The 20,086-nt window shown below is 43.3% G+C and overlaps 1 protein-coding gene across 5 annotated transcripts in view; it reads left to right on the top strand.

Annotated features, from left to right (window-relative positions):
• The window catches only part of KMT5C (lysine methyltransferase 5C), a 207,753-nt gene extending 187,974 nt beyond the window's left edge, over positions 1-19,779 (top strand). For all 5 annotated transcript variants that reach the window (XM_086930292.1, XM_086930290.1, XM_086930294.1 and 2 more), the window contains one exon: positions 16,308-19,779. In XM_086930292.1, coding sequence (XP_086786418.1) covers positions 16,308-18,670 — 2,363 coding nt within the window. In that variant the 3' untranslated portion in view covers positions 18,671-19,779. The remainder of the gene's footprint in view (positions 1-16,307) is intronic.
• Positions 19,780-20,086: the final 307 nt, after the last annotated feature.

The raw sequence follows: 20,086 nt of genomic DNA, 5'->3' as shown, positions 1-20,086 counted from the left end.
CCCATCCGAAAATATCATTGGTAAAAATCTGACAGAAAAATAGGGAGTATAATATGACCGTTTCCTTATATCAATAAGACGAGCCACCCACTTCCAAGTTTTATGGTCACTAATAAGAACCTTAAATCGAGTCCTTTTGTAATAATTTCCATCAATTTCGTTAAGAAACATTTGTCTTGTATGTGTTCCCATCAAGATCTCTAATATGGAGGGATAGCTATGTGTATGCTCCAAAGAGCCTCTTATTAACAAAAATCTCATTTTTAGCAAAAAACACACTATATAATATAAAAAGAAATCAGGTACCCCTAGCCCCCCCCCTTTCAATAGGTAAAGTGAGATGTTTCATCGCCCGCCTAGGTTTGCCAGGGCTCCAAATAAATTTACCACAAAGAGATTGCAAAGCCTGCAGTTTAGGTTTCGGAATTTCCAAAGGTATCGACCGAAATAAGTAAAGAATTTTTGGGAGGACATTCATTTTGATGACATTAGTCCTGCCTATGATAGTCAAATATAGCCGCTCCCATTTCTCCAACGAAGTCTTAATTTTCAGATAAACATTGCTCCAATTTGCATTAACCAATTCATCCATATCTGTTTTAATACGTATCCCTAAATAGATGACTTCTCCAACCACCCTCTCATCCTCCCAAGTTATGACCTCTGAACAAAGGATCTGTGTTTTAGACGCATTAAGTTTATACCCCGTTGTCCTACCAAATTCCTTAGCCATCCTCTAAATTTCCAAACTAGCTGTTTCAGGGGTGTCCGTGACTACCGCTATATCGTCCGCGTAAGCGAATACTGAGAAAGAAAAATCAGTGACCGTGAAGGAAGGAATTAAAGAGTTCCGGCTTAATAATTCAATAAAAGGGTTAATGTATAATGAAAATAATAAAGGGGAACAGGGGCAACCTTGACGAGTCCCTCTAGTAATATACACCAATTCAGAGAGTCCTCCCAAGGTGGATATCTTTGCGGTGGGTTTGAGATAGAGTGTTTTTATGGCTTTGATATATCTCTGACCAAAGCCCATTTTATCCATTAGAATCCAGAGGTACTCCCATGACACTCGATCGAACGCTTTTTCCGCGTCTAATAAAAAAAGCGATATTTTTCGTTTATTCACAGCGGCCAAATCAAACAATGTGATAACTTTATTAATATGATCAATGGTACTTCTTTTAGGAATAAACCCATGTTGGTGTCTAGATACTAACGATGACACTACCCCAGATAATCGATTAGCTAAAATCTTTGAGTATATCTTGTTGTCCACATTCAACAATGATATGGGTCTATAGGATCCAACACTATCAGTGGGTTTGTCTTTTTTACAAAACACAACTATTGTTGCTTCAGCCCATGTAGCTGGGGGATTGCCATCTTGAGCTGCCAAAATTACCTGATAGAGCTCGTCTTTTAAAATATGAAAAAAACGTTTATAAACTTCAACAGGTAAGCTATCAGGCCCCGCTGCTTTACCCATTGCGAGACTATTCACTGCATTCTCTAGTTCAGTCAAAGTTATATGTAATTCCAATTCATCAGCTAGTCCGGGGTCTAAAACCTTCAAATCAATCAGCATTCTATCGTACCATTGGTCATCAGAGGCCATACTGTCTTCCTTAGCATAAAGCTTTGCATAATAAGTTTGAAATATTCCCAAGATGCTTTCCTGATCAAAATGTAAATTACCTTGGGAGTCTTTCATTGCACTTATATTCTGGGCAGTTTGTTTCATTCGAAGCCTTGTCGCCAAGGTCCTGCCTATTCTTTCACCGAAATCATAACTTGTCATTTTTGAAGATAAAAATTTTCTGGCAATTTCTTTATCCCAGAAACCCAAAATATTGGACCTCGCATTAGTGACCTCATTTTCCTCTTCAGCCAGATCCACGTTACCAAATGCAATTTTTCTAGTTAAACAAATCTCTGCTTTAATCAAAAGTTCATATAAATTGTCCAGTTATTTCCTTAGCTTCTTACGTTGACCCATTACAAAATTAATGCATTCTCCCCTAAACCCTGCTTTAAATGTGTCCCATACTACCGGGATATTGGCAGTGCCACGATTTTCATCAAAAAAGATTTGGATCCCGCCCTGCATATGCGCAATGAATTCTGCATTTAAACCAAGCTTTCGATCGAATGAAAAGCTGGCTTGTATCTTCCTTTTAGCTAAATGATGAATATCTACCACTACAGGAGAATGATCCGAGGATAGATTCTTATATTAGTTTCATCAAGTAAATTTCGAGGTATAAAAAAATAATCTAATCTTACTAACTTTTTATGTGGATGAGAGTAAAATGTGAATCCACTATCCCTCTCTCTCAGCATACCCCAAGTGTCAACCAAACTGTGATCTTGTAGCAAGTTCTTAAGTGCTATGTACACCTTAGGTTTGCGTCCATTATAAATTCCTTGTGTATCTCCTAAAGCACTGTTGTTCAGATTTATATTAATATCGCCACAAATCACTATCGGCTGTTGAAAATTAACTAGCTCCATATTGATCTCTATCAGTGGTTCGGGGTCGTCCAAATTAGCCCCATATACCGATACTAGAGTAATTTGTCTATTTCCAAACTTCAATTCCACAATGGCCCACCGTCCCTTTTTATCTTCCACCTTACGACCAACTGTTGTTAAGATATCTCTAACTAGGATGGCCACCCCTCGTATCATGCTGGATTGTTTGGAGGCTGAAGCCAATCTAAATCCTAAATCCTTTAGGAGCTCCCTCTTAACCCATGGGATATGCGTTTCTTGTAAACAGACAACATCGGGTTGTATAAAATTTAACTCCACTGCGACTTTGTGTCTTTTTATTAAATTGTTTAAACCTGATACATTCAAAGAGCAAACCCTTAAACTGTTCCCCGCCATATTCGGTCATAACATATCATAACAACTAATTTAACCATTACTAACTCATAAGTTTGAACAACCGTCTACAATACTTCCTTTCGTAAAAATAATTATTTTGCACTGTATTACGCTCAATTTTCTTCTCATCATGTCTTTCACCTATATTTCCACCATGTATTAGTCGTGTTCCATGTTTTTCCCTTTTATTTTCACCCCCCGTGCCCCTGCCCCTCCCCAAAGAACAGCCCCACCTCTCCCCCCCCCCCCCCCCCACTTGTCCCCAACCCTTCACCGAGGCTTTAGGACTGATGGTCCTGTGATGAAAGTTTGAACCCCCCCCCCCCCCCCCCCCAACAGAGTTTCTAGACATCATCATTAACAAACAGAAAAAATCAATCACTTCAGGTGAGAAATTTCAATGCTCCTAGCTATTTAAACATTTGACATTTAACCCGTAGACCGGTTTCATAATGATAGCAAAAATTCTTTAGCGGCAGTTTCAGTAGTAAAAAACCTGGTGCGCTCCTTATGAATAATTTTGAGCTTTGCAGGAAACATTAGGAAACATTAAATAAGCCTGCTCACCTTTCCCTTGAAACTGCGCAATGAGTTGTCTGAACTGCCGTCTTAACTCTACAGACTGCTTACATAAATCCGGTCTAACAAAAAATTCGCAATCACAACCTTTACATTTTTTATCAGGCCGAGCCTTTAAAAAAATCTCCTCCCTTGCTTGGAAGCTACTAAAATAGCTCAGGGTTTTTTATCTCTGGCATTAGCCCTAAACGGGAATCGATGGGCCCTCTCAACCTCCCTGTCCCAATCCCATCTCCCATTCTCTGGCATAACAGATTTTAAGAGTGAGACTATAAATCCTCGTGCATCAGACCCTTCTTTCCCTTCTGCAATTTGCAACAACCTCAATTTATTCCTGCGAGCTCTATTTTCAATGTCTGTGAGCTTCCAATTAATATCCTCTTTAGTCGCCATATGTAATTCTATAGTCTTTCGCTGCTGACCCATTTCATCTTCTAATGAGGATATACGTGCTTCAGCCTCAGTTGCTCTAGCGACAAATTCGGTGTGGGACTTGACCAATCTTCTCACAGAGTTCTGTAGTTTCTTACAAGAGTTTTGCACTTTAATACTGTCCTCGCGATTCTCTTCCCTATGTTGGATCATAGTTTGATATATCAAGTCTAGTGAGATATCTTCCGAGTTCTCTACGCCCATATTGCCATTAACTGCACCATCTTGTGTTTGCTCTTTATCACTTCTATCCAGTCTGAGTCTACGAACGGTGCTAGGATCAGTAAAGTCTCTGTCCATATTTTCATCAAAGCTGCTGTGAGCACTGTATCCAGTTTCCTCCTCTAATACACAATCTGGTCCGCCATCCTCCATGCTCATACGTGTAGTATACAGCTCAACCAGACTTTCTGACGAGGACATAGTGTTCTGACAAGGAAAAAAAATCTGCTGAGTCAGTATCTCCTGCAGCTGATATAGCTAAGTCCACGCTGACCGCTTTTTCATGCTGCAACTCAGAAATTGCAGGCAAAGAACTCCCACTTGAACAGCCTTTATCCATTTGCATGGTCATATCTATTAAAGCCCCAGCATTGTCTCCATTAGTGCATGTATCTGGCTCTGTCACCGTCTCGTTACCCATTACATCAGTTGCAGAGATGAGAGCTGAAGAAGAATCCTGTACGTTTTCAAAAACAGTTTCTGAAACGACCCCCTGGGTCTCAGCTACCTCCCCGACTGGTTGTTGTTGCTTTAGAGTTAATTTGTCCCCCGCTTTAGTTTTCAAAGCGGTGAACATTCCAGGAATGTTTTTGCGGACACTAGGCTCCCCCTCTCTCCCTGTTAGCTTCTCTTGCACTGTACTGTTTGTACTCACTGTGGGAGGAGGGGGAGTCGACGGTGTGGCAGCAGTCTCGGCAGGTAATTCTGGCGTTTTACTCGACGCTGTATCTACTCCGTTAGTCATCTCTGCTACGGCTCCCTGTCCTCGCGCTCTCCTGCCCTTCAACCGCATATCTCCTGGCGACACACTCGAAGCAGCGCTCTGCCTCCACACGCCGTTCTCTACACCACTTTCCACGCTATCGGGTGTGGCTCTGACTTGCTTCGGGCAGAGAAACAGCTTCCACCAGGTGCGCTGTGTTAGCCGCGAAATCAGAAACTGCTGTAGCAGCGTGTAACGCGTCCGCGGCCAAAACCGCCGCCACATCCAACTCGAACCCGTTCCTTGCGGACTCATGAAGATCCAATTCCACTATAAAAAAGCACGTTTTTCTTCACGTATAGAAGAGAGGGCCGAAACTTCACATCCTCTCCACTGTCTCTCCGTATTCTCACCGCATACGCTTCTACTCTGCGGGGTCCGGCAGGAGCAACAAACTTACGCGTCCGACTCGGACACCATCTTGCCCGACTACTATGACACGTTTTACTGAGAGGAAATGGAAGTGCTGGTGCAGCCCCTCCCTGATAACTGACAGGGAAAGTGAAAACGAGCTAAGAGTCGAGTGGAACAGTATTTCAAGTTCAAATATCTGTGTTGCACAAGATGCAGCGAATACTGCTTCCTTATTATGAACATCCTCCCGCACTGGCATGCATGACTGGGACTCATGGGGTTTAAACCAGAGGTTGAACAGCACCTTCTCAACATCCCATTTGATAGGCAAGAAGTTGATGAGGTGTTGGAAAAAATAAAATAGGGGGCAGATATAGCAAATCTTGGACTTTCATGTCGTTCTTTCCATAGTCTTTCCGGAATCTTAAAAGGTATCTGCACTCAAATTACTATCTTGGACATTCACGTCGGTCTTTCCATTGTCTAAAATGGCTGGGGCCATAAACTGGAGCAATAAATCGCCTCCACTGCCCCCAGATGACCACGAGGCTGCACAAAAACTCGGCCAGGGGTCACCAAAACAGAGAAGACTTTTTCATCCCCACCAAGCAACCTAGAAGCTGTACTAACTCGACTTGCCCCAGAGTAGAAAGGGAAACTAAACTCTCTAAACCCTAACAACAACAGACAGAGGACTACTATTCTTGTCTCTCTCTATCCTATTTGGCGGCCATGTTAGAATAGTCCTCCACTCTGGTGGCCATCTTAGACTAGTCTTCCTCAATAACTGACCATACCTTTGACTATTCGCAATTTGTATTTTTATTTTTATTTTCATTCTTATAGCCCTGTAACTTCACCCACCCGCACACACCCCCATCATCTACCTACACCATCTCATTCTCAATTTCTCTTTTTATTCTTATTTTCATTCTTATAGCCCTGTAACTTCACCCACCCACACACCCCCCCCTGATCTACCCCCTCCTCATCTACACCCTCCTCATCTACCCCCTCATCTACCTACACCATCTCTCCCAACATGGAACGCATGGGCAAGCACACATACAAAATTAACTACCAACCCGAGCTCACCCAAAAAAATGCCAAACGCTTCAAACACAACTTCCTGAAGGACCACCCTGAAACCCCGTTTGTGGACACCTACTTCTTACTGATCAATGGAGCCACGAGCACCGATATCATCTTCTACACTATACGTAAAGCACAATGGAGGAAAGCGCTCCTCTCCTTTCTCACTATCTCCACCACCAGAAAATCCGCTCATGGTCTAACACTTTCTATCACACCATCCCAACTCTTCCCAGGCAGAGCCACCATCACTATTTTCAACAACGGGATCATCCTATTTCAATCCACAGACGGGAACCTTGACCTACTCGACAACCTGTTCCCCACTTTCATAGAACATATCTCCAACCGTCGTACCTCCACTCCTAACACCCAAGACTACACAACACCCTCCACCTCCTATCGTCTATCTAACACTCCTAACCTAGCACAGCATCTGAACGACACACACCTCTCCCCTCCCCCTAGCGCTCTAGTCAGTCACTTACCCGCTGTAACTTCGTCACACCCCTCAATCACAGGCGTAGATCACTCCCCTTCATACATCCTCCACACCCCACCCCCCTACCCCCCACCTCACACCTCCTACGAGTCTCGCAGAACCCACCACCTCCCTTACCTTATCCCCTCCTCCTCTCTCCCCCCACTCTCAGCCCCACTACCTTACCTGCACTCCCACCATCTCCAGCCTACACTCATCCCCCAACTCACCTTCGCCGCCTCCCACCAACACCCTCACCTATGCCACCAACCTCCCCCTACCTCATCCACACCCGCACCCCCAAACTCTCTCACCTGCCGAATGCCATCCCACTTACTATTACCGCAGAGCCCTGCACTAACGCTAGTGCACCCCTCCCCCCCCCCCCCCCAATCCAGTTCCCTGTTCAACAGCCCATGGCTCTCATCCCCAACACCATCCCAATCCAACTCTGGACATGATTATGTCCACCCTCCTCCAAGTCAAAGAAGATCTTCACACCATCAAAGAACTTCTCTTCATACACCCCAGACACCCCCTACCCACCACCACTTCCTCGCCCAACAAGTCCCCCACCCTCCCCACAGACCCTTTCACTCAATACTCCCCGCATTGGCCCTCTATCCCCGCTCGCAATCACACCAACCGCCCCCAACGCGCCCTTAATCCCCTTTCGGACCACGACATACACACCCTCCTCCGCTCATATGTCCCAGGTCACTTAAACCACTCAACCACCGCACACCTCCTCATACCCACAATTCTCTCAAATCCCCTTAGGCCCCCCACACAAAGCAACAGAAGTTCCGTCCCCAATAACCTCAGAAAAGTCCCCCTCTCTCTAGAACACTCGACCACCCTTCTCACCCCCAGACTCAAATGCATCCTACTCAACTGCAGATCGGCCCCTAGACATTCCTCTGACATCGCGGATCTCATCATAACAATGGACCTTGACCTAGCCATTCTGACTGAAACCTGGCTAACTGAATCCTCTACACCTATAATGGACATTCTAGTCCCCCCCAACTACCACATCATTAGACTCAACAGGACCGGCAAGACGGGTGGGGGAATCGCATGCATTTTTAGGAGCAACCTGTATGCTGTTTACATGTCATCTACCACCCGCCCGGGGACAACCTCACCTTCACCCAACAACTCATGGACACGGTTTCATCCAATGTCGGACGGCAGAACACTCAAATCTACCTGGGTGACTTCAATCTCCACTGGAACGATCAGAATGATGCAGTGGTGAATAGTCTCAAAACTTTCCTTAATGCGCTTGACCTCACCCAAATCTGCAACAGCCCGACACATGACAAAGGCTCTATCCTCGACCTTATCATCGCCAAAGAGGACTCTACCCAACTGAGGGCAATCCAACCCTGTGACTGGTCAGACCACCACATTATCTGATTCTTCATCAACGAAAAAGTTAAACTTAACCCGGCTCAACCCACCAAATCCAAAATCTGGAAAAGGGACCTGAAGAAACTTAACCCCAACTCCTTGCCTTCCCACAAGTGCAGTCTCCTCCATCCCCCTTCGGGTGCCTCTGATGTTCAATCTCTGACCGACTTCTACCTCGACTCTATGACCTCAATAATCAACGAAGCCGCCCCCCTGCAATTGAAGAGTCTCCACCAAGAACTCGAACCCATGGTATGATGTTAGACTCAATGGAGACAGGCATGCCTTGCGAATGGCAGAGCGCACCTGGAGATCAGACCCCTCAGCACTGCACCTTAAAACTCTTAAGAATAAGAGAAATGCCTACTTTAGGAAAATCAAGCGCTCGAAATCTGACTTCTTCAGCCTCCAGCTTGACCAAGCAAAAAACCGACCAAGAAAACTGTTCGAACTAGTCAAAACTCAAACCAAGGAACAGCCTCTACAATCAAACAGCACAACAAGCGACATACCATCCCGTGAAGACTTTTCTGCTTTCTTTAAGCTAAAGACTGATAATAAAAGAAGTGATCTCCTCAATGATGTAAGCCGATACTCCAGCCCCATCATCATAACTACCACTCAACCTAAAAACAACGCGGCATGGTCGTCCTTCGACACCTACTCTGAAGGAGCAATTAACAAACTGTTCGGCACCTTGAAACCCTCTAATCACCTCACAGACCCCTTACCTGCTAATGCTGTAAAATACTTCACCCCCCTGCTCCTCCCACGCTGGACTAAAATCATTAACAGTTCCCTGCAACAAGGACTCATCCCGGACTCCCTCAAGGTGGGGCAAGTCACGCCTATACTCAAGAAACCTACAGCTGACCCTGGTGACCTAAACAATTACCGCCCTATCACCAATATCCCCACCCTGGCCAAACTGCTGGAAAAATGCGTACAACTCCAACTGACAAAACACATTGATCAGTTTGACCTCCTCAACCCTCATCAATCAGGCTTCAGAGCAAGACATAGTACGGAAACGGCTATGACGCACATAATTGATGACGCCCTCCAAATCCTTGATCACAACGATTCCTGCCTCCTCAACCTACTTGATCTCTCCTCAGCATTTGACACTGTCAAACATGAGAATCTACTGCAGCTGTTAAACACCAGAATGGGTTTATCCGGAACTGTTCTCAAATGGTCCACTTCCTTCCTACATAACCGGTCTCAGAAGTTCAAGATCAACAACGTGTTGTCCTCATCTGTGCCTGTAACATTAGGCCTTCCCTATCCCCCACATTGTTCAACCTAGTCATGGAACCACTCACCACCTTGCTTCAAGCATCTAATATACACTTTCACATGTACGCCGATGACACTCAACTCTTACCTCAAACTACAATCCCCGGAAGACATCAAGCTCCTGAACTCCACGCTCAGAAACACCCAATCATGGTTGGCCGACAATCACCTCAAACTAAATGCTCTGAAAACTGAGTTCCTTCTGATTTCACCTCCTGCGAAAATCGCCATCACCCAAACCTGGCTCAAGCACCTAACTGCACTCAATGTCCAACCCACCATCGTGGACTCCGCCAAATCCTTGGGCATCACACTTGACGCCAATCTCAACATGCAGCAGCACATTAGCAAAGCAACTAAAGGAGCTAATTTCCAAATCAACACTTTGAGGAAACTTAAACCCTTCTTCCCAGTTAAGGACTTCCAAACTGCTGTACAAGCCCTAGTCATCCCACGCATAGACTACGGAATTGTGGCTCTCAGCGGACTCCCCCTATCAACAACCGCACCCCTAAGAGCCTCCTTGAACGCTGCAGCGACACTTATCACTGGATCAAGGAAACATTCGCATATATCCCCTGACCTAAAATCCCTGAACTGGCTGCCGTTTGAAGCCGGAATACAGCTGAACATCGCCTGTATGACACACTTGGCCGTACACCACAAGTCACCCGACTACCTCACTCAAAAGCTGACTATATCAGGAGGCTCGAGATCCAATAGAAGCACAAAAAATCTCCTCCTGAAACCTCGAAGATTCCGGAAGGAAAAAGCATACAAACGCTCCTTCTCGGGAATGGCACCCAGGATCTGGAATGCACTCCCTCCTGAAACCAGGCTTATCTCCACCACTGCATTTTTTAAGAAAGAGGTAAAAGCCATCCTTATGGCTAAATTCACCTGAACTCTATTTTTATCGGATCGAAGACTTTGCACCGTTTTTGTATTATTGGTTATCTGATTATCTTTTTGTATTATGTTTTTATGTGATTGCTATCCTATTTTGCTATTCACTTACTACCGACTACTATATTGTACCCAATAGTTTGTTTAATCACCCTCTTGTTTCCCCTAGCCCTTGTTTTCTGTGAAGCGCTCTGATATCTGCGAAGATCTTGTTCGCGCTATATAAAACTTTGAAATAAATAATAAATAAATAAGGGTGTCCGACAAACTGCCACTCCAAAGGGGAGTGAGGGCTTTTCACAGACAACCCAGAGGTGGGGCTAAAATCGCATCTTCTGGCCTGGTGCAAACTGCACCAGCACTAACAGCAAGTCGTTCTTGGGTGTCAGGCAGAGTATATACAAGTGCTTGTTTCAAAGGCAACAACAAAGGCAGAGGTGTCTCTGGTAAATGATCCTCCAAAGACTAATTTGCCAGTGCTCCCAAGTAGAATTTCACCTCCTTGACAAGGGTCAATTGCTCCTCTAAAACTGCATAATATAGGTTCTGCCACTGCATCAACAAGGCATGGGAGTCTACTTTCTCTACTCATTCTTAAGAAGGTTAGATCCCACCACCTACCCATTCAAGACCTGAGGACGCTAAACCTGAATATCCTGTCTGAACAGTTATTTATGGCAACCCAGCAGGACATTATCCTGCTGCTCAGACAAGGAGACTTCATGACCGCATTAGATCTTAAGGATGCCTGCTTTCATATTCCCATCCACTCTGCCCGTCGCAGTTACCTTAATTTTGTGAAAGTGAACGACACTACTAATTCCAAGTTCTACCCTTTGGAGTCACTACAGCTTCCAGAGTGTTCATGTCGTCCCTGGCAGCAAAGGCTGCGCATTGTACAGAAACTTCATCCAGGTATTTCCATACCGTTACAACTGGCTAATCAAGAGCAGTAGTATACAGCAATGCCCAGTGCTCACTGTGGCAGTGGTGTCTCTACTCCACAGTCTAGAGTTAACTATTAATCACAAAAATTGACACTTCAAACTCCAACAAACCTAGGCCCTACCTAGACTCCATCCTGAATGCTGTTTTGAGAAGTATACCCTAACAAGCTGAGTTTGATGCAATCCAACAGCTGATGACTGACGGGATGTCTTCTTAAAGTAAGGACTGTAATGAAACTGTAGGGCATTAAGGCTTTATGGTTTGCAGTAGTGCCCACAAGACTGAACATGCATCCCCCACGAAGACTATCTGCTATCTTGCACAGCAATGGTCACAGGCTGGCCAGTGCGACAATCTTATGTTGGTAAAGATCAATACGCTGCACACTCTGCAGCAGTGGAAGAGCAGCAACCTGTTGCTTGTCAGGCCTTTCGTAGGTCCTCTACCACAAGTGACCATTACAACTCATGGTTTGGGTGGGGAGCACACCTCAATCACATCCTGGTTCAAGGCACCTGGAATCCCTAGCACCGGGGCCATCACATTAGTTACCTCAAACTCCTAGTGGTCTCTCTAGCCTGTAAAGACTGCCTCAGACTCATCCAAAGGAAAACAGTTGTTCTAAAGACAACAACCATAATGTATTACATTCAGATGCTGGAAGGAGGACTCACTCGCCACACCAGTCTGCAGAGATTTGTTTTTGGGTAATCTGCCACAGGATCCGCCTGTTAGCGGAGCTCTTTCCGGAGCGGAGTGAACAGTTACTTTGAGGGCTCATAGTCAGGTCCACAGTAGGAACTCCACCCACAGGTACTTTCATAAGTGGTACTGTGACTATCAGCCTATTTGCCTCCTCCACAAACCCAAAATACCAAAACTGCGCTCCAGGTACCCACACCCTCAGTCAATGGGCAACTCACTAGTGATTCATTAATTGTGGATATTTGAAAAGTTTATCCTCCTCTACCTCTCGTCCCATACAATGTGAGTAAGATGACACTCCTCCTATTGGCACCAACCTGGGCCAGACAACCCTGGTACCTGCTTCTGGGGATGTCTCCGGGCTCGTCGCTGATCCCTACTCTCTTCTATCTATACGTCACTCCACTGGCCAAATTGATAAAAACGTTTGGTTTCACGCTGGTGTCATATGCGGACGACACGCAAATACTAGTGTCTGTTAACAGTTCGCCCGCTGACACCGCGTCCTGGTTCAAAGACTGTATAAATCATATTGGGAACTGGATGCAGACAAATTGTCTTAAGCTCTATGCCTCAAAAACAGAGGTCATGCTTTTTCGGCAATACACCCATTGTGTGGTCAAACAGTTGGTGGCCAAGTCATATGAACCAGCTGAGAAGGTTAAGAACCTGGGAGTTCTGTTTGATACCAAACTCTCCTGGGAGCTGCAGATTTATCATACAACTGCAACCTGGTTTTTCATCCTCAAAATCTTAATGAAGATATTGCCGCTCATCCTGCTGAGCTCAGGAAAACAGTAGTCACAGCCTTGATTAGTTACAGACTAGATTACTGCAACACCCTTCTGACCAGTGCAAGCAAACGTAGTCTACAAAAACTGCAGACTACCCAAAACGCCACTGCTAAAGTTGTACTTGGGCTTCCTCGTCTTGCCTCAGCTTCCAAGGCTCTTGCGGAACTAAACTGGCTGCCTATTAACAAGTAATATAGGGACAGGATGCACACCTGTTTCTTGACACTTGCTTAAGTTCTTTCACTTTTTCTCTTCGTACTGACTGGTGAGTGCTGAGCCCAAGAACGCACTCTTAAAATATGACTCTATAACAATGGGGCGACATCACGCCCCAACCAATCGCACAGCTTAGTTGGCAATTAATTAAACAACGTACTCCATTTGCATTATACTATTCATTAATTTTACTCGTTGTTTAGAGTTCAACATGCTTAAATTCCACAAGCGGAGTGATCATGCAATTTCCCAAATTTCTGGTGCTCCCATTGTGCCCATCTGGACCTCTCAAAAAGAACATGACTTAGGGTTTCTTCCTTCAGGGCAGTATTTATTCATCATAACCCAATGCATTTCGTGCTTGGAGGCACTTCTTCAGGGGTCACTACAATCAATAAAAACAGTCTCCGATTAATTCAATCACTGTCATTCCACTACTGTTGTGTTATGTTTTCAAGCGCTTCAAAAACATAATGCGCAAAGCGGTCATTTTTATGTAAATAAACGAAACCCTTCCTAAACCAGCAGCAGCTTTCTCCTTAAGCATGAACCATACAGTTCACACCCCTCGTTCCCTCCTGCTTAAATCCTTCACTCCCTGCATACTGCTACAACCTTCGTCCTTCCCCCGGTTATTTCAACAGTTCTCAGTGCTGTATAAAAAAAATTCTAATTTGCTTTAGTGATTAGAGCCTTTTCTGGACATGTTATACTCAAACCATGCATTCACTTTGATTAGCTCTTTACCAATAATCTGTCCTCGAATATTCCTTTAGGATTACTCCCCTCGCAATGATTCAAACCACAAATGGTACACATACCTGCCTTAAACTGTTAAAATCATGTTCCATCCTCTGTGCGTCTTCAACCCATTCTGAACTACGCCCCTCCTTTCCTCTCTTTTAATACCCTTCTTTCCACCCGCCCACTAATTATACTAATTGCGAATTACCCACTTTCTCCACATTGTAATTGCTCCCGCCTGCTGCTGTTATGTTGACAAAACTACATTCCCCATGAAGCACTTCACAGTGAACTAAAAAACACTCTGAAAGTCTCGTAAATTTAAACCCGGTTCTGATCCCGCTCAGTCACGCAAGTACTTCCCCAGGAAGTAAAAGACACTAGATTATTATACAATATATAGTTGATAAGCATTTCTTTATTTTTTAGAAGAAATTACTTTTCAAGCTTTAACACAACTTAGAACTTGTTTGGGTATGAAATAATTCTAGAACAGTTAAGATGACGTGATATATGTTGGGTATAAGAATTACATATGCATGAAAATTAAGACCTGTGTTGTATTACAATTTCGACAAGTCAAGAAAAACTTTATTTGATTACTGTCTTAGACAATCATAAAAGCACATAAAAATACAATACATAGTAAAAAAAATTAAGTACAAATTTAGTTCATTTAATTACTGTCCCTTTTTTCATAGTAGGCTAGACGTTCATATTACAATGCATTTCCTGCGTCTAAGTACACTCTTTAAAAACATTGCTCCTCCAAGCTATATGTTCATTTTCTAAAAATTGTAATACAAAGAACGCAGGATGACATTGTCTGATACCCAAGGATCTTAAAATTGGTACCATCCACGTTTTCCTGAGTTCACCATAAAATCTACAGAATAAAACAGAATGTTTGGTGGATTGTTCTGAATGGTTATTGCAGGGACACAAATGCATTACTCACGACCAGTCATTCATTTTTGGGAAATGTATAAGTCTATGAAAAATCCCATGTCTGAATCTGGTCAATAGGAACCTTTCATAGCCACCAGGCACCATTTTTAAATATGATTGAATACTAAAAGTTGTTAAAATCAGTTGGTTGAACGGCACAGTGAGCTTTGTGATCCCTGCCGATAGTGTAAGTGTTTCTAATAACATTAGGCCCTCTTTTTTTTTTTAACTCTTTTCTTGTGATGGTAGACACAGTACTAGGGTCAGTGTAGTAGTTTAAATGGCCTAGGTCACACATGAAATTCCGAACATACCTTAGCCACAGGATAGTTAGAACCCCATCCAAATTTAAGCTGTCCTTCAAGATGTCCGGATTGAGCATGTTTTTTGTCGATGATCAGATCCTCTGCCATAAAAGAATGGTTTCCATTTTTATAAGATCTGCAATATATGGCATACCCAATTCAGAATGGCAAACATACCAGGATATGCTATTCGGGATTGCCAGGATATACTTTAAAAATGCATTTCCATTATTTGTAAGGGATGCACCATACATCGCCATGGAGACACATTTTGCCTTATACTTTCGACTACTACAAGGGGCCAGAACATATTTTCCAACCGAATAGACAACTTCACTCGTGAGGTTGTTGGAAGTGAAACCACAACTTCTGGCTGTCTCTTCTCATTCCTCATCCCCTTTCCCCCTTGGTACATGTCTGCAAAAGGTGGAAAAAGAGCTTTTGTGGAGATGTTCTGAGATGGGCATTGGGAATTAGCATAATTCTGCTCCTGTGTAATCCAGCAATAACCACAGTGCCCTGACCGTCTGGCAGGCAGGGCTAAAACACTTTTCCAGACATCTGCTGCATCTACTGATTAGCCAACACTTTAGAGAATACTGCTTTATAGTCTATGCAAAGCAGGTGTATCTACAGTACACATGCATCGAACAGACAATGTGACTTACTCAGTAAGCATCTATTATTGGCATGTAGAGCTGTAGATTCACATTTGCCCGCCCAACTCCCCGGGCACCTGTAGTTGTTGCAAACAACCGGATCCAATACTAGAAGGCAGGAGTTTGCAAAGCATGTGTGTCTTCAGCTCTATATGCCAAGAACAAATGCTTACTGGGTAACCTTATCATTTTGGAAAAATTGTGTACGTTTTAATGTCCCGCAAACCTTCATCGTAGTCCTTGGAGGGCTGGAATTCACTCTCCCTTCATTCTAGGAGAAACACTGGACTCAAAACTACCCAAAAATACATTTAATTACATCATCATAAAGTGTTCAGTGGGTTTTAATAACATAAAACGATTTAATGTGATTTTATTAGAAAAGCAGTGCCATCAGTGCCATTACAGGCAAGTAATCTCAGTAAACAGAGCAAATTTGAGTAATTATTTGTTGTTTGTTCAGTTTTTATAGTGCAGTATTACCGGCTGTTTGTTTTGCTTATAAGATACTTTCTGTGGTAACTGACCAATGTTTGTGCTCTTCTGTTGTAGGCCCTACGTACAAACTATCCCTCACCGTAAAGAAACGGTGTTCTCGATCCAGGAGGACTTCTTCAGCAAGACTCAGGACTCCCCCCTTTGCACACACATCCAGTCCTTTTTCTCCTGGCAGCGCAAAGAGACGGAGTGGAGGGCACCCACGGCCTTTCTACATGACCTCTGCCTCTAGTAGTGGAAATCCAGAAACGCCAGTGAAGTTTATCCTGCCCAGTGGAACTATTCTGAAGGATCTACGAATTCTGCTTCATAACTATGCCAGTTGTGACAAAAACTATCGGCATCAGACTTCCTTTATCCTCAATGAATGCTTAATGGTGACTAGCAAGCCTGTGTTGTCCCACATGCGTCAAAATCAAAACCATGCAAAGCTTAAGCTGAAAAGCCGAACCTCGAAAATTCTACAAACAAGAACGAAGTCTCAATCGGTAGCAGTTTCCTTCTCTCCTAAATCTACAGTTACCAAAAAGATCAATACAAACCCTAAAGATCGCAATAAAGGATGGTTGGACATGCACTCAGAGGCTAGCAATTCCAGTCAACCTCTTACAAAAGTTCCTAGCCTAAAACTTGTGAAGCTGGGCCCCGGCTCCCAGTGGAACATTATAACACCAGAGGTGTCTTCTTCTCCTGCCTTGCATGCAAGTAGCAGCTTGTCTCCTGTTTCTTTAGACAAGGACCAAAGCGCTTCAGAAATTAGGGATGACCTTATTACAGAGCCCAGCTCAATGGCTTTTGTCACACCCAAAGAGCCTGCTGAGGAAAGGCCACCAAAAAACGCATGGCTTTTGGTTAATCTGGGACCCAGGCGACTTCTTGATGGCCTATCTGTAGGCCAGCATGTTTCCCCTACAGATGTCAATGCTATAAATGCTGCCGGATCCAAAATTTGCAGTTTGTCAGCACCTGATGTACTTCCAGGGGAAAGCATCCGGAGCTCAAAGCGCTTGAGCCACAAAAGACAACTTCGCTTATTTTCGGACCATGACTTTTCCCGTCCAAATGTTAGGATTGATCGTGTTAAAGACTCCAATGTATGTTCTTTGTCAGAACCTGAAGGATACCTGGGAAGGCAAAGAAATAAACATGGCTCAAGTCATCACCCAAAAAAACTATTTCCCAGCTTCACACCAGACCAGGATTTTTCTTCTGCACTGTCTGGGGCAATAAATGCTACAGGACTGCAAAAAAATGTTTGTGGTTCATTGGGTCAACGCCAGCGGCACCACTTTTGTCGGTCTTCAAACAAAAAACTTGCCTCTGCCACATCTGGGGAAAATAATGTTGCAGAGTTGAGCTCAACCATTGGGCCTGCTGACACAAGGTTGCAAACAAATTCATTGTGCTCATCCCAAGCTCTAGACGTTTATTTGCCTAAAATGTTTGGCTTAACCCACTATGTTAAAGTGGACTTGAGCAAATCGACTATCCAAGATGTCCAAATGTCAATTTTCTCTGGTTCACAACCGAACCCAAAAAAGGACATGAATAAGGAATCTGAGATGGCTCGCACTCCCAATCTAAATGGCAACCCTCAAGTTGCCCAAAAACAATTTTTTACAGACACTGTTCAACAAAGCAATGACCCCAAAAACTTAGGAGATGCAATTTTTGGTATGTTACCCGAAGACACCTCAAAGCAGGAATCTGGAATGAAGTTGAGGGTAGATGTTGATCATCTACCTAGCAGTGAAGTACTTCTAGTTCCACACAAATCTGTGGGTGATTTACTGGGTGCTGTTGAAAAAGACCTAAAAAACTCTGAGACACCTTCACACATTGAAGTTCGTAGGTCGCCCAGGACCAAACAGACATTTTTCAAAACAAGCATTAAGGTAGCAGTGCCTAAAAGTGCCATCCCATCTTCTAGGGAGGTAGTAAAGAGACATAGACATCTACTTCCGGCAAGCCGAAAGACAACATCCAACCATGCTCATTTCACACCAGTGGGACAGTTTCAGCAAGGTATTAGAGTTATGTCTCGCAGCCAGACATCTAAGACATCAAACAGTCCATTTGTAGATGTTCAGAAGTTATGCAATTTGGGAGCTGCAATGGATCCCAAGTTATCTTCAAAAGCGTATGTGCAGCTTAGTGTTACCAATATCCAGAAAAGAACGCATGCCGTTCAAGCGCATTCCCCAGGCATGAAGAAAATTAAGCGATTATCTGAGCCTAAAATTATGGATTGTTTTGAAGACACCTCTCTTCAAGAAGAAAGCCCGACAATAGATGTAGACACAAAACGAACAGTGGCATTCAGCCCATTCACCCCATCCAAACGCTTACGACTAGTTGTGAGTCACGGATCGATAGACTTGGATATAGCATCCACTTCAAGTGAAGATTCCAGTTGAGGGACCAAGCTGTTTATGTTAATCCTGGGTTATTACAATAGTGAATTTAGCAACCATGAGATTGTCAGAAATGGAAGAAGAGTTAACTGAGGGGACAAATCAGTGGGGCCCATGTTTCAGGTCACTAGATGTAGGTTTTTTCCGTTAGTTGTTCATTTTTGATGAAAGTGATTTCATTCTCCCACTTTTACCCTCTTACAAAGGTGTTATTCTTCTCATTTCTGCGTAAAGAAACAATCGATGTAAAAAAGAAAAAAAAATAGAAAATATATTTCTCCTCCCATCAATAAAATCTCTCATCATGCCCCAGGTGAGTCAACCTGGGCAAAAGGCTTTACCCAGTTGACTTGCTGAAGGCATAAAACATTTAGAAATCTGCCACAGCTTTTGAAGTTGACCTTTAGATTTTGTTATAATATTTCCTTTTACATTTGCTGTTTTTCATTTCTTCTCCTTAATTACATTATAATCCACCCTTCCTCTTGTTCATATTTTTCAACCACATTTGCTTATTTCAACTTTTTTTTTCTTTAAAATCATTTAAAATTTTCCCTGTTCTCCCTCTGCACCTCTTCTTTTTCAAATACACCTACCTTATTTCTACCACTTCGTCTTTAAAATTATTTCAAATGGTGCTATATAAATAGGATTGAAACTAGATTCCAGAAAATAGTTTGTCTGGAGTCAAAAATGGACAGCTCTTATTTTCAGGTACTCCCAGTGTCATTGAAGAGAGCGCTGTATTTAGGTTATTTATAGCTGAAAGTTGTGATCTGGAGTTTTAATGTAACATTGGGCTCACATAGGTTGGTATCGATTTTCAAACGTGGTTAGCATGTTGACACTTAGTGATATATGTCAATATATTTATATATCTATAAATATTAGAACTAATCTGATTGCCATTCTTTATGCAACTAGCTGCAAATTGCTCAACTAATCAAGTTCCTCCTACATTTGCGCTTTCCCCTGCTTGTTGGTAGAGCTAAGATTTTTCCATTGATGTCTTGGCTTTGTGGTGTCCAGTAATGGACCTTAATTACCAACATGCTGTATTTTCAGGATATTGAGGAAATAAATGTACATACAATGAATCTTAATAGGGATCATTTACTTGGTAGGTTTTCTGAAAATATAGCATAGCTGCATCCCTTTTGGACATCACTGGATTAGCCTGAAGTTTATTTGTCGGAAACACCCCAGCGGTAGCCATCCCTTAGCTAAAGCAGGATTTCAGCCTAGGGGGATTGAATTTAAATGCCACAGTTGTCAGAGATTTAGATAGGAAACCTTGACTTAATGTGATATGGGAATATCCATGCCGAACTTTATGCGACACCTTAAGGCGGCAGCCATTCAACCTTTGTGCCTCCTTAGACCAATTTGTAATTGTTGGCTCTGCTGCAAAGTAAACAA

Source organism: Lissotriton vulgaris, chromosome 7, assembly GCF_964263255.1.
Source record: "Lissotriton vulgaris chromosome 7, aLisVul1.2, whole genome shotgun sequence".
NCBI classification, from domain to species: Eukaryota; Metazoa; Chordata; class Amphibia; order Caudata; family Salamandridae; genus Lissotriton; species Lissotriton vulgaris.
The sequence above is the reverse complement of the archived record's forward strand: the minus strand, read 5'-3'. Positions and strand labels throughout refer to the sequence as shown.